At 48.8% G+C, this 12,703-nt stretch overlaps 1 protein-coding gene across 5 annotated transcripts in view; it reads left to right on the forward strand.

Annotated features, from left to right (window-relative positions):
* Positions 1 to 12,703, forward strand: part of COL27A1 (collagen type XXVII alpha 1 chain) — a 159,753-nt gene that overhangs the window by 25,962 nt on the left and 121,088 nt on the right. For all 5 annotated transcript variants that reach the window (XR_004054043.1, XM_030920179.1, XM_030920181.1 and 2 more), the window contains exon 5: positions 2,194 to 2,247. Coding sequence is in view for 4 of the 5 variants with exons in the window: in XM_030920179.1 (XP_030776039.1) it covers positions 2,194 to 2,247 (54 nt within the window). In the remaining variant the exon portion in view is untranslated. The remainder of the gene's footprint in view (positions 1 to 2,193; positions 2,248 to 12,703) is intronic.

Raw genomic sequence — 12,703 nt, forward strand, 5'->3', positions numbered from 1 at the left:
TCTCTGCAAGGCTGGAGAGGGGTGGGGATGGTGGGGGCGCAGGGAAACAGGAAGCCCCCACCTTCAGAAGCTGCAGATGGGGGAGCTGAGTGCTCTGGCCCACCATCTATGGGGCAGCTGGGGGCATGACTGGGGAGAGGCAGCCACCCCTGACCTTGTGCAGCCCACGCCTGGCTCTGGTGGAACTGGGTGTCACGAACCCTTCCTTCAGCACCCCCTCCCAAACTCTGTCCAGTTCCCACTGAGCTTGTGGTTAGACCTGGTTAGACTCCATGAGCCTGGGCTGGTGTAAACATCGGGGGGTGTTCCAGATTCCTTAGAGACTACTGGGTCCCAGTCATTTACAGAACAGAGGGCGAGACTGAGGCTGGGGATTGCGAAGTGGGGCTCAGAACTGGGACCCAGTCTCGATGCTTCCAGGTTTTGTTGCATGCCAGGAGACAGTGTTTGGTGGACTGCAGGGGAGGGCAGGAGGGCTGATTATTTTGGAAGGAGGGTCACAAGTGGCACTGAGAAACTCTCCAGGCTCAGTGTGCTCTGGACACTGTTCCTTCCCGGTGCATTCGGAGAAGGGGAGGGTCCCAGTTCAGGCATCAAGGAAGAGAGGAAGAGGGAGGTGCCTTGGTTGGAATGTGACAGGCTGCAGCTGGGAAGCTGGCCTCAGAGAGGGAAGAAGAAAGCAGTTCACACACAGTTAGCCCGATGAATCAAGAGAGGCAGGGACGAGGGCAGTGTGCCTAGAGGCTGACTGGGCGGGGAAGACCACTGGTCCCTTTGGGGTGCTTCTCCTCATCTCCTATGCCCCAGATTATTCCTGCTAGACAAAAACCCTCAAGTATTACCCGACTCGTAGGGCTCTATTTATATTACTGGGCTGGAAGACTCTAGGCCAGGGCCCTTGCTGGAGAAAGTGGACATAACAGGACCCAGCTGTTATAGGGGAACTTGGATATGGACTGGGAAAATCCAGCACCATGAATAAACTCTGGACTTGAAACCACCAGGCCCTGGACCCTGATCTCACTTGGCCACAACTCTGCTGTATGACCTTGACCAAGCCTCCTGGACTTTCTGGGTCCAGTGTTCCCAGGTGCTCTGTGGTCTCTGGAAGACCTTGAAAGCTTGGAGCTTGCAGGGGTCTAAGGGTCTGATCACATGTTGTAGCCATGGGAGAGGTGCACCTTTGTTCACAAGAGGTCAAATGCATCCTTCTTGAGCTCTCAACTCCAAAGACTCATACAAAAGTCCATTTGGGGCCAGCTGCCATGGCTCACGCCTGTAATCCCAGCACTTCGAGAGGCCAAGGCAGGAGGATTGCTTCAGGCCAGGAGCTCGAGACCAGCCTGGGCAATGTAGCAAGACTCCATCTCTAAAACAAAAAAATTAAAAATTAACCAAGTATGGTGGCCCATGCTTGGAGTCCCAACTACTCAGGAGGCTAAGGTGGGAGGATCTCTTGAGCCCAGGAGTTTGAGGCTGCAGTTAGCTATGATCATACCACTACACTCTAGCCTAAGCCACAAAGCAAGACCCTGCCTCTTAAAAAAAAAAAAAAGTCCACTTGAAGCTGGAGGAGCACTAGAGGGTTCCCTGGAGGAGATAGCACTTTGAGCCAGGCATGAAGGATGGATCAGGTTTCAAGCAGAGCAGATGGATGAGAAAAGATGCTGCCAGATGAGGGAACATCATGGGCAAAGGCAATGAGGAGAGAAAGTACCAGATACATGGGAGGGAAGTGCATAGCTAAGAGTGGTTTGAGCCTAAAGAAGCTGGGAAGGGCTGACGGGGCCAGGCTGAGAGAGTGTGGAGAGGAGGTAAAATTTAGGGCTGAAGGACTTGTGCTCCGAGATCAAGGTCCAGCTCTGCTTCTTAGCAGCTGGGTGATCTGAGACAGTTACAAACCTCTGTGAACATCAGCATCCTTGTCTTCAAAATAGTAATAACAATACGACCTACCTTCCCGGTTAATAGGATCAAATGAGATGGCACATGGGATGTGCTTCCCACAGGGCCAGGCATGAAGGGGGTGCTCCCAAAAGTAGGCTGAGTGGCCACGACAGTGTTGCTAGGGCTTGGTTTGGGGAGAAGATAATAAACCAGTGGGTGGAGGGAAGGTGCCAGGCATTGCAGTCAGAGGTGAGATGGCCCCTGTTTTTTGTCACCTTATTTGTTTTTGTTTCTTTTCTCTTTCAGGGTCCTCCTGGGCCTTATGGAAATCCAGGTCTCCCCGGCCCTCCTGGAGCCAAAGTGAGTATTTGCTGGAGATGTGGCCATGGAGTGGGTGCTGGGGTGGGAGCCATATTTGCGGTGCTTCCCAGGGGCGCCTGGTGGGTGCTGGGGTTGGAGCCATGTTTGAAGTGCTTCCCAGGGGCGCCTGGTGGGAGGGCTTCAGGGGCACTGAGGGGGATTCCCACCCAAGCCAGGATCACCCTCTGGACCCCTTTCCAGGGCTGGGCCCTGTGCCTGATCTGGAGACACAGTGCTTCCGGCTGGGAGAGACTTGGGGGAGTCGGGCAGTTGGAACCCAGAGCCTTCAGGGCAGTGGGCAGAGAGGTGATTTCTTGCTAAACAGGGAAGGCTGGCCTTGAATGTCAGACTAAGAACATAAGGCTTACCGTGTTGTAAGATGCATCCTGGGGAGGGATGTGGAAAGATCACGTTTTAGAAAGCTCACTAGATGCCATGAGGAGGATGAAGCGGGGGTGGGGAACCAGAGCCAAGGCCGGGAGACCAGGGGTGATACAGGGGAGAAAGGAGGCTAGTCCAGGCCAAGTTAGGGGTGTGGGAGGAGGTAGGGTGGAAAGGATGGTGCTGGGTGCAAGGTGAGAGACAGTTACAAACACCAGACAGTTTTTACCTCCCTGATATTAGCCTTGGGGACTGAACTGGGTCCCAGGAGGGGACTCAGATGATGTTGCATGTGGAAACATGTAGCCCGGTCAAGTGATCATTTATGGAGAGATATTATGGAACTCAGGACTGCTCTGAGCTGGAGATAGAGCCAGGGGGAGGCTGGCGCAGAAATGCCACTTCCCACAGGGAGTCTTCTTGGAATACTCGAGTTCACTTTTAATGAGATCTTAGTGGCTGATGCTTTGATGATATGGGAACACCACTTGCTGAGCTCTTCAGTCTGTTCCTGGAGCTCTGGCAGAGGACAAGGTTGTTGGAAGTGAGAACCTGCATTGGAAGTGAGAAACTCAGAGCACCAAGAGGAGTGCCAGAGCCAGCAACATTTAGGTCATGGGAAAAGAAAGCTTGCGGAATGGCTGGAGAGATAGGAGGAGGGGAAGGAAGATGCTAAAGTCCCTGAAGCTAAGAGAGCAGTGCCTGTGCCAAAGGAGCTGTGGAGGGCAGACGGGCTCCTGGCTCAGGGGCCTCCCAACCCAGCCTGTGTCATCTGTGGGGTAACCAGGTGAAGTGCACCCCTGGGCTTTGGTTGGGCCAGGTCCAGGGCCATTCTTTGATAACCCAGCTGCAAAGGTTGAATGGCTTAAGGAAAGCCCTTAACTGATTGGCTCCAGGCCATGCACAGTGAGCTGCTGAGCAGCCTCTAAAGCCCAGCTCTCCTGAGTCAAGGAGTAGGACTCCTTCTGGCCCATCAGCTTGCCTGGGAGCTTTGGACAGAGGCCTCACGTGGTAGTCCTGGGCATATGGATCTGTGGTGCCAGAGTCTTGGGACAGAGCAGGGTGCAGGAGCACTGACCTCAGCCCCTCTAGATCTGTGACTCTAAGTCCAGAGCTGGGCTGGGTTTCTTTTTGGAAGGCAGGCAGTGGAGGCCTCTGGTGTCCAGTGCTTAGCAGCTGCCTGGAGGTGCTCTGGGCTTTCACAGGGTGAACACTGATTATAGTACCAGCCATACTGAACCCTTCCTGTGTGCCAGGCACTGTGCGTATATTTGATGTGGCTGGTCTCATTTGATCCCCACAAAGACCTAAAGAGATGGGTGGAGATACCATACCCATTTACAGATGGGGAAACTGAGGCACGGGTCGATGAAGACATTGTCTAGGAAATGGCAGCGGAACCTGCTCCCACGGGTCAGGCAGAGAGGCAGGAACTCATTTGGAGACTTCTGCTTTGCAGAGGCCGTGGGTACATCAAGATGCCACGCATCAGCAGCTGTTTTGAATGGCCAGGCTTGCCCCTTCCTAGCCTGCTCTGGGACCAGTGGAGCCTGTCTCCTCCCACCCCCAGACTCACTCCCTGCTCCTGTGGTAGCAGATGCTCCATCAGCTCCTCCTGCTGGCCCTGCTCAGAGCACTGTGGGACCTCAGTGCCAGCACCATGGTAGCCCACCCCAATCTTGCTAACAGATGTGCCATGGTAGGAGGAGGGCCTGCCAGCTGTTTCCCCTCGCATTCTGAGACACATCTCTGAGTGTGGCCACTGAGGCTTCTCCCTAGCAAGTGAGTTCTCCTGCCGCCACATGGGACTGGAAACCATGGACTCGGGGCCTCACGGACAGGACTCCCATTTACATCTGTGTATAGCAGACAAGGGTGTGGGTTCTATAAAATACATTGGAGTCAGAGGCCGCTTCTCTCATTGGGACTTGCATAAAATGCCAGGGGGAAACATCTTGCCCTTTGCCTGGACACTTGGCCCTGAGGCCAAGGGTGAACAGAGGGGGCCCCCGGGCAGGCTGGTTAGGTAGGAGGCCCAGGTAACTGGGCCAGGGCCCTAGGCTGATCTGTGGCATGGGCAGGAAAAGGTTAAAGCAGAGGCCCTCCCTGGATGGGAGTAATGACTTGGCTGAGATTGGATGAGAAAGCTGTGTGTCTGCATGAATGGGTGGGACTCTGGGAAGAGGGTCCTAGGGTCCTCACTGTTGAGCAGATCCCCTTTGGGATGGGAGGTGACCTGGTGGGACTGTAGGGCTGGCTTCCCCCAAGGCCTGTGCTGGCCCCTGATGCTGAGCATCAGCAGCTGTTTTGAATGGCCAGGCTTGCCCCTGCCTAACTCACTCTGGGACCAGAGGAGCCTGTCTCCTCCCACCGCCAGACTCACTCCCTGCTCCTGTGGTAGCAGACACTCCATCAGCTCCTCCTGCTGGCCCTGCTGAGAGCACTGTGGAACCTCAGTGCATGGTGTCTGGGGCCACCCATCCGTTCATCCTCCTTCAGTCAACAAACGTGTATTGAGCACCCACTATGGGCTGTTGACAGATAAATCAGTCACACCTGGCAGGGCTTGCCCTGTGGGCACAGAACTGGATTAGCCCCATGCAATCATCCCTTCAGTGCATCTCCGCCTGCAGGTGCTTATGGCCTAGTGAGAAGACAATCCCTCTGCTACACTGAAGGGTGGGAGAGATGGGTGGTTTGAGGAAGACCAAGAAAGAGAGAAACCTGAGGTGAGGGACTTCATCCCTACTGAGGGTGCAGAAGAGTGAAAGTTCAGAGGGCCAAGGGACCTTGCCTGGATCATGGCTGGGCAGTGGGGGGACTGTATTTCAGATCCTTGGGTTTGCCTGCCAGAAGGAGCTTTGTCAGGGCGTCACAGCTGGTACAGGCCAGAGCCAGGCTACATCCCATCTTCTTCCTCCAGAGCCCAAGGCTCTGCCCATCTACTATCTACCCACATATTCCGTGTTCCAATCCAGCAGGGAAGGGAGCTCGTCAGCTCCAGCACAGAGTTGGATCCAGGACTTTGAGAATGAGATAGAGAAGCTAGGACCCTGAGAGGATGTGTTTCCGCTTAGAACGGTGCTGACCCGTGGCAGGTGCTGCAGAAGGGGCAGCTGTCAGCATGTGTGAGGCACTGGGGCTATCAGGGACACAGGCAGGCATGGTCCCTGCCCTTGGGGAGTGTAGAGGTGAGCAAGAAAGAAAAACAAGCCAACCATATTGACAAGTGCAGACTTACACCATGATTAGGTCTCTAGGGCTCCACGTGAGAGGCCCGAGGTGCTCAGAGACCCCACGATATGCGGATTGATCCTGTCCAGGAGGTGAGGGACACCTTCTCAGAGGGCAGGAAGGTTGAACCAAGGTCTGAAGTATAGTGGACAACTAGGCAAAGGGGCTGGAGGAGGCTGGCGAGGGCAACAGGCCTGGCAGTTGGTGGTATGATTTTTGGACTTCATCCAAAGAGCAGCTGGAAGACCTGAAAAGGATTTCAGCAGAATTGACATGACCAGATGAGGTTTGCAAACGTCATTTAGGCCATTTGAGAAGCAGAGCTTGGCTGGTGGCCAGCTGGAGGGTTGGAGCTGCCCTGGGGCAGGGTGCTGATGCTGGACCATGGTGGAGTCAGGCAGGATGCAGGTCCTTGGTGCAAATGAGGAGCTCTAGGGACTCCTTCTGGAGAGGGAAGCTAGTGCTCCCCACCAGTACTCCCTGCAGTGGGCCATGAGGCTCCTGTTCCCACTCTTGGGCAGCTAGCCACCTTGTCTCTGGTCTGGTCCACTTGGTCTGCAGTGAACTAGCCAGGATGACTATGGCCCTTGGACACTGGGAAGGAGAAGTGGTCAGCAGAGAGCAGGCTCCATGGCCCAGGTGGCTGCTAGCAGAGCTGGTGTGAGCTTTACCTTTCCTCTTCCTCTAATGTTCCTTCCTTTGGACCAGGCCCTGTGCTGGGCACTTGAGATCAGACATGGAAAATACAGGGGGCTTCCAGACCAGACTATTATAATCCTTTGTGATTTAGTGCTCATTTGTCTCATCCCGTCTCTGGGCCTCAGCCACCCAAGGAAAATGTGGAGAAGTTCAGAAGATATCAAGAAGAAAGTGAGCTACCTGTAGTGGTCCTGCCCAGTAATAAACTCTGAGAGCATTTTGAGCAACCTTTGGGCCAGGCCCCAGCCAAGAGCTTTATATACTTTGCAGAGCAGGTATTATTACCCCCATTTTACAGATGAGGAAATAGGTCCAAGGCGGCCAAGTATCTTGCCCAGAGTCACATTTCTGGTAAGTGGCAGAGCAAGCATTCAAACCCTCAGCTGTCTGACCTCAAGGTGACAATCTAGTCCTCAGCTCCACAGCTCTCTGGTCTTCCCTGTGTGTGTCATATATGTGAGTGTGGATCCACTTTGTCGTGGCTGGGTATCTGGCCTTCCTCACTTAACAATTATTGTGAACATTCTCCTGTGTTAGCCACTTGGCATCCATCACATATGATTTAATGGCTTCATGGCATTCTATCAACACTAATATCTCATGCTTTATATAACTTACTCCATTTGTAAAAAAAATCAGTTCCACTTTGAATTAATATACAAATGTTATCTTGATTAACATTACTGTATATAAATGTTAGAATATCTCCAATTATTTCATTAGGATAAGTTCATCAAAAACAGAATTGCTAATGTAGTCTCAGGAGTCAGTGTGCCCAAGTTTGAATCCTGGCTCTACTGATGTAGAGCAGACAAGCTCCAAATTGGGGATTAGCCTGGGAGGGTTCTTGGCTTCACTCAGGAAAGAATTCAAGAGCGAGCTCAAGGTAGAAGAAAACAGCTTTATTGATGTGGCAGAACAGCTCCGTCGTGACTGCTCAGGCAGAGCAGGGCTACCCCATAGGCAGTGTGCTGACTGTAACAGTTTGGGGCAATTCTGCAGTCATATTTATGCCCACCTTTAATTATATGCAAATTAAGAGGCAGAATATGCAGAAATTTCTAGAAAAGGGGTGGTAACTTCCAGGTCATCAGGTCATTGCCATGGAAAGGGGCAGTAACTTTCAGGTTGTCATAACAATGGTAAACTAACATGGCACACTAGTGGGCATGTCTTATGGAAAGGTGATTCTACCTCATGCCTGTTTTAGCTGGTCCTCAGTTTGGTCCCAAGTCCAAGCCCTGCCTCCAGAGTCAAGTCTCATCTCCCACCTCACTATCATTTGCTGGTTGCATGACTTTGGGCAAGTTACTTAAAACTTGGAGGGCCTCAGGTTCCACTTCTGTAAAACAAGGATGATCATAGTTCATACCTCACTATGTGTGTGTGTATGTGCACGCATGTATGTGTATTTATATATGTATATGTGGACATATATCAAGACATATACCAAGATGTATTTGTATATACATACACATGCATATATACACATATATGCAAATGATTTATCATATGCCTTGCACGTGAGAGACATATGAGTGTTTAGCTGTTATTTTATTAGCAATTGCCTTCTAGAAAGGTTAAACTGATTTATGCTCCTGCTAGCATTAAAGGAAGATATTTTTAAAAGAAGATAATTTATTATCATTTTCACTTCATTGATCATCTATGAGATGTATGTTTTTCTTAAATCTCTTTTCCATTTGTACTTCACCACTTATGAGTTGGTTTATTTTGGGAGGTTGGGATGTTGCCATTTGTTATTGGTTTGTAAACATTATTTTGAAGTTATTAAGGCTTTGTCCACCTTACAAATATTTTCCAGTTTGTTGTTTGCTTCTTAAGAGTATTCATGATGAATTTCACGAATAGAAATGTTATCCTTTTAAAAAATAATATATCAGATAATCTCAGGAGGGCTCTATTGATCTGTAAAATCTGTGGTTCTTTATTTTGCTTTTATACCTAGAAATGTTTTTCCTGTTTTAAGATCAGTTAGGTATTCAATTATATTCCTTGTCATTTCATAATGTCTTTTGTACTCTTAAAAAATTTAAACCATTTGGAATTCATCTTAATGGGGGTGGTGGAAATGGAGTTGGGTTCCAGCATTATTTTACCACCAATAGTTAACCACTTGTTAAACATCTTTCCTCCACTGGTTACTCTATGATAGACAAGGATCTATCATAGAGTATCTATGTATCTATCATAATACAAGCCATTGTATTATGTTTCATTGTTTATTTATTTTTATGCTAGTAAAATGCCAATTATATGACATTTACTATCTTTGTACTATGTATCCTTCTTCTTCTCTTTATTTAAAACATTTCTGGCTGTTTATTCTGTCAGATGAACCTTATGCCTATCTTAACAATTTCTTTGGAAAAACGCTTGGGCTTTTTACTGGAATTGTAATTAAATACATATATTAATTTGTGAAGAATTAACATCTTTAAAATATTACATTTTTCTAGCTAAAAATATGGCATGTCTTCCTATTTGGTTGAAGTTCTACAATGTGTCTTAGTAAATTTTAATGGTTTTTATTACATAAGCCCTGTACATTTCTTATTAGGTTTATACTTAGAAATTTTATATTTTTCTGCTGTCATGAATGGAATATTCTCCCCATTGTATTTTCTAGATAGCTCTCATCTAGTGAAAATAACTACTAATTTTTGTATTTTTTTAATTTTGTATTTAATTTATAACCATCCCCTTACTAAATCACCTTATTAATTCTATTAGTATTTCAGTTGGTTCTCCTGGATTTTATAGATAGGTATTCATATTATTTGCAGAAAAGAACATATTATTGTCTCATTTTCGTCAAAGGTTAGTAGTTCTTATTTATTTTTCCTGCCTTATTGCATTGTCTAGAACTTCTAGACCCATGAAAATAGTTGTATTGACAGTAGGAGGCCTGGTGAAAATTCAGAGAAAGTTCTGGGGCTGGAGCCAGATTTGACCCATTCCTATCCCTACCATTGTCTCTTGGGACTCTGTTCACTCATTTGCTCATTTGTGAAACATTTTATGATGACTTCTCTGAGCCAGGCCCTGTGCTGGATACCGAGACCAAGGATGGCTTATATAGGAGGCTTCCAGCCCGGAATTTCTCAATATTCATTAATTTATTTGTTTGTTTGAGACAGGGTCTTGCTCTGTCATCCAGGCTGGAGTGCAGTGGTGTTATCAGAGCTCACTGCAACCTCAACCTCCCAGACTCCAGCAGTCCTCTCACCCAGCCTCCCAAGTAGCTGGGACTAAAGGTGTGCACCACCACACCCAGTTAAATTTTTTGCTTTTGTAGATACATGGTCTCACTTTGTTGCCCAGGCTGGTCTAGAACTCCTGGGCTCAAGTGATCCTCCTTCCTTGGCCTCTTAAAGTGTTGGGATTACAGGCATGAGCCACCATGCCTGGCTAGAATTTCCAAATCTTTTGGGATTTATTCCTTCCTTGTCTCACCCCATCTCTGGGCCTCAGCCACCCGAGCCTTCTGTTCTATTTCCCAACCCAACCTGCAGGAAAGGTGTTCACTGTAGTTCCCATTCCTGCTATGTTCTTGGCACTTAAGGCTCCCATCTGTCTTCTAGTACCACCTGGCTCTGTTAACTAATCCAGGCAGAGTCTGCCGTTTCACATACAGAGAGGGAAAGTGGCTTGCTCAAGGTCACACAGGCTCTGTCATGGTCACACAAGCTCATTGGCTGGAAAGCAGGTCTGACAACAAGATTCTTGTTCCTGTGAAGATGTAAATGGTTAGTTGGACTTTGTATATGACTTATATTTCTTATTGGAAGATTTGCAGGAGGCTGGCTGGGAAGACATATAGTGTTCTCTATCGCAGAAGTCATACCTTCACCCATCTAGAGGTACCTTGAGCATCCCTTGAGCTGCCACTTCATCTGGTTCCTCCTGGTCTTTTTCCAGCCTCAACTTACAAAAGCTGTAACTCCCTTTAAGGATTTACCTCTGTTTAGGTGAAGTTCTCTCCAGTTTCTTCCTATCCTCTCCTTACCACTGGATTGTAGTTTTTCATCTGCAGTATATCAAAATGTAAAGTGTTCAGGCTCTGGAACCAGACTGCAAGAACCTAAATCCCACTTTCTTTTTTTTTTAAATTTTTATTTTAAGTTTTGGGCCACATGTGCAGGATGTGTGGGTTTGTTACATAGGGAAACGTGTGCCATGGTGGTTTGTTGCACCTATCAACCCATCACCTAGGTATTAAGCACAGCATGCATTAGCTATTTTTCCTAATGCTTTCCCTACCCCAATCCCCTGCCGCCAACAGGCCCTAATGTATGTTGTTCCTTCCCAATGCGTCCATGAGTTCTCATTGTTCAGCTCCCACTTATGAGTGAGAGCAGATAGTATTTGGTTTTCTGTTCCTGCATTAGTTTGCTTAGGATAATGGCTTCTTCATCCATGTCCCAGCAAAGGACATGATTTCATTCCTTTTTATGGCTGCATAGTATTCCATGATGTATATGTACCATATTTTCTTTATCCAGTCTCTATCATTGATGGGCATTTAGGTTGATTCCATGTCTTTGCTATTTTGAATAGTGCTGCAATGAATACACACATGCATGTATCTTTGTAATAGAATGACTAAATCCCACTTTCTAATTGTGTGACCTTGGACAGGTGACTTATTCCTGCTGTGCCTTAGCTTTCTCTTCTGTAAAAGGGGGATAGTAATCGTTGCCGCCTTATGGATTTGGAGGATTAAATGAGTTAATATGTGTCCAGGGCTTAGAAGAGCACTCAGTAAATATTAATGTTTATCATCATCACCGGTCTCTCTGGTTTGCCCCTCATGGTCATGAGTGTGTCTGTTCCCCACCATGGCATTCCCTGCCTTCTGTTCATCCTGAGACTTGGCTTGTAGCATCTGTACTTGAAGGTATCATACTCGGGCAGGCATTGCATCTCAAGCACTGTGCTGGCTGCTAAGAATGCAGAGAGAAATCCGTCAATAACTAAAATGCCCTGGGAAAGGACCTTGGGCCAGGGAACAAGTCATCATTTTGGATCTCAGTTTCCTTTTTTTGTAAGATAACAGAATAGGATACATGAAGGCCCAGTCCTGAAAGCTTGTTAAGCCCAGCTCCTCTATCAGCTGCAGATCGAGGTGGGCACAGGCTGGCTGAGAAAGAGCTGCTGTCCTTTTTTGGCCATAGGAATCCTCAGTAGCCCTAGGCCTGGCCTTGTACCATGGACATAAAAGGCATTGAGCTGGGCTTCTGAACAGCCCAGGGTGGGAGGGGGTCCTGGAGGAGCAGCTGCAGTGCAAGGTGAATCCCAGAGGTGAGGTTCTGCAGAAGATACGACCTAGAGGGGCCCAGGTGGACAGAGTTGGGGTTCTGGGGACTTTTAGTCTTGGGTAGCTGAGGGGAGGGGGAGTGTGGGAGAAGCACCCAGGTCTTCCATTTGCAAATGGGGCTTTGAAGTCAGACCTAGCCTGGGGACGGACTCAGCCTTTGTCTCTTCCCTGCCAGGGAACGCCAGCCCAGGCTGGGATTTGGCTTCTCTGAACCCGCCTTTGTCCTTCCTTGGAACAAATGGGTGCTATGAGGACTAAAGGAGCTGGTCTACAGAGTGGGGCCAGCTCAGTGTCTGCGCATGGTAGGTGAGCAGCAAAAGCTCATTCCTTTCCCTCCTAGAGACACTTTCTAGTTCAGAATGCAGTGATATCTGGTGGAGGGTGACTGAGTCAGGATTTGGAATATCTGAGTTCTAACGAAGAAAAGAACCGAGTGGGGATTAATTAAAGTTGCCCAAACCACCCCTCCCATGTGTCACGGTCATTATCCCACTGGCTCCTTGCCTGAAAACCTGGGAAGCTGGCGTGTGTTTGTGTGTTTGTGTGCACGCATGCATGTGTGTGTGCGCGTGCGCGCGTGTATGTATGCACGCGTATGTGTGTGCGTGCGCGCGTGTATGTGTGTGTGTGTGCGCGGGTGCGCGTGTGTGGTCCCCACTTTAAAGGTGAGGGAGCTGAGGCTCAGGAAGGTGCAGTGACTTGCCTGAGGTCCCACTGTGAGTCTGGCAGGTCCAGGACTTCTGACTCTGGGCCCAGCTGAGGCAGGGAGGGGAGAGGGCTCAAGGTGGGATAGGAATGGGG

Source organism: Rhinopithecus roxellana, chromosome 16, assembly GCF_007565055.1.
Source record: "Rhinopithecus roxellana isolate Shanxi Qingling chromosome 16, ASM756505v1, whole genome shotgun sequence".
Classification (NCBI taxonomy): domain Eukaryota; kingdom Metazoa; phylum Chordata; class Mammalia; order Primates; family Cercopithecidae; genus Rhinopithecus; species Rhinopithecus roxellana.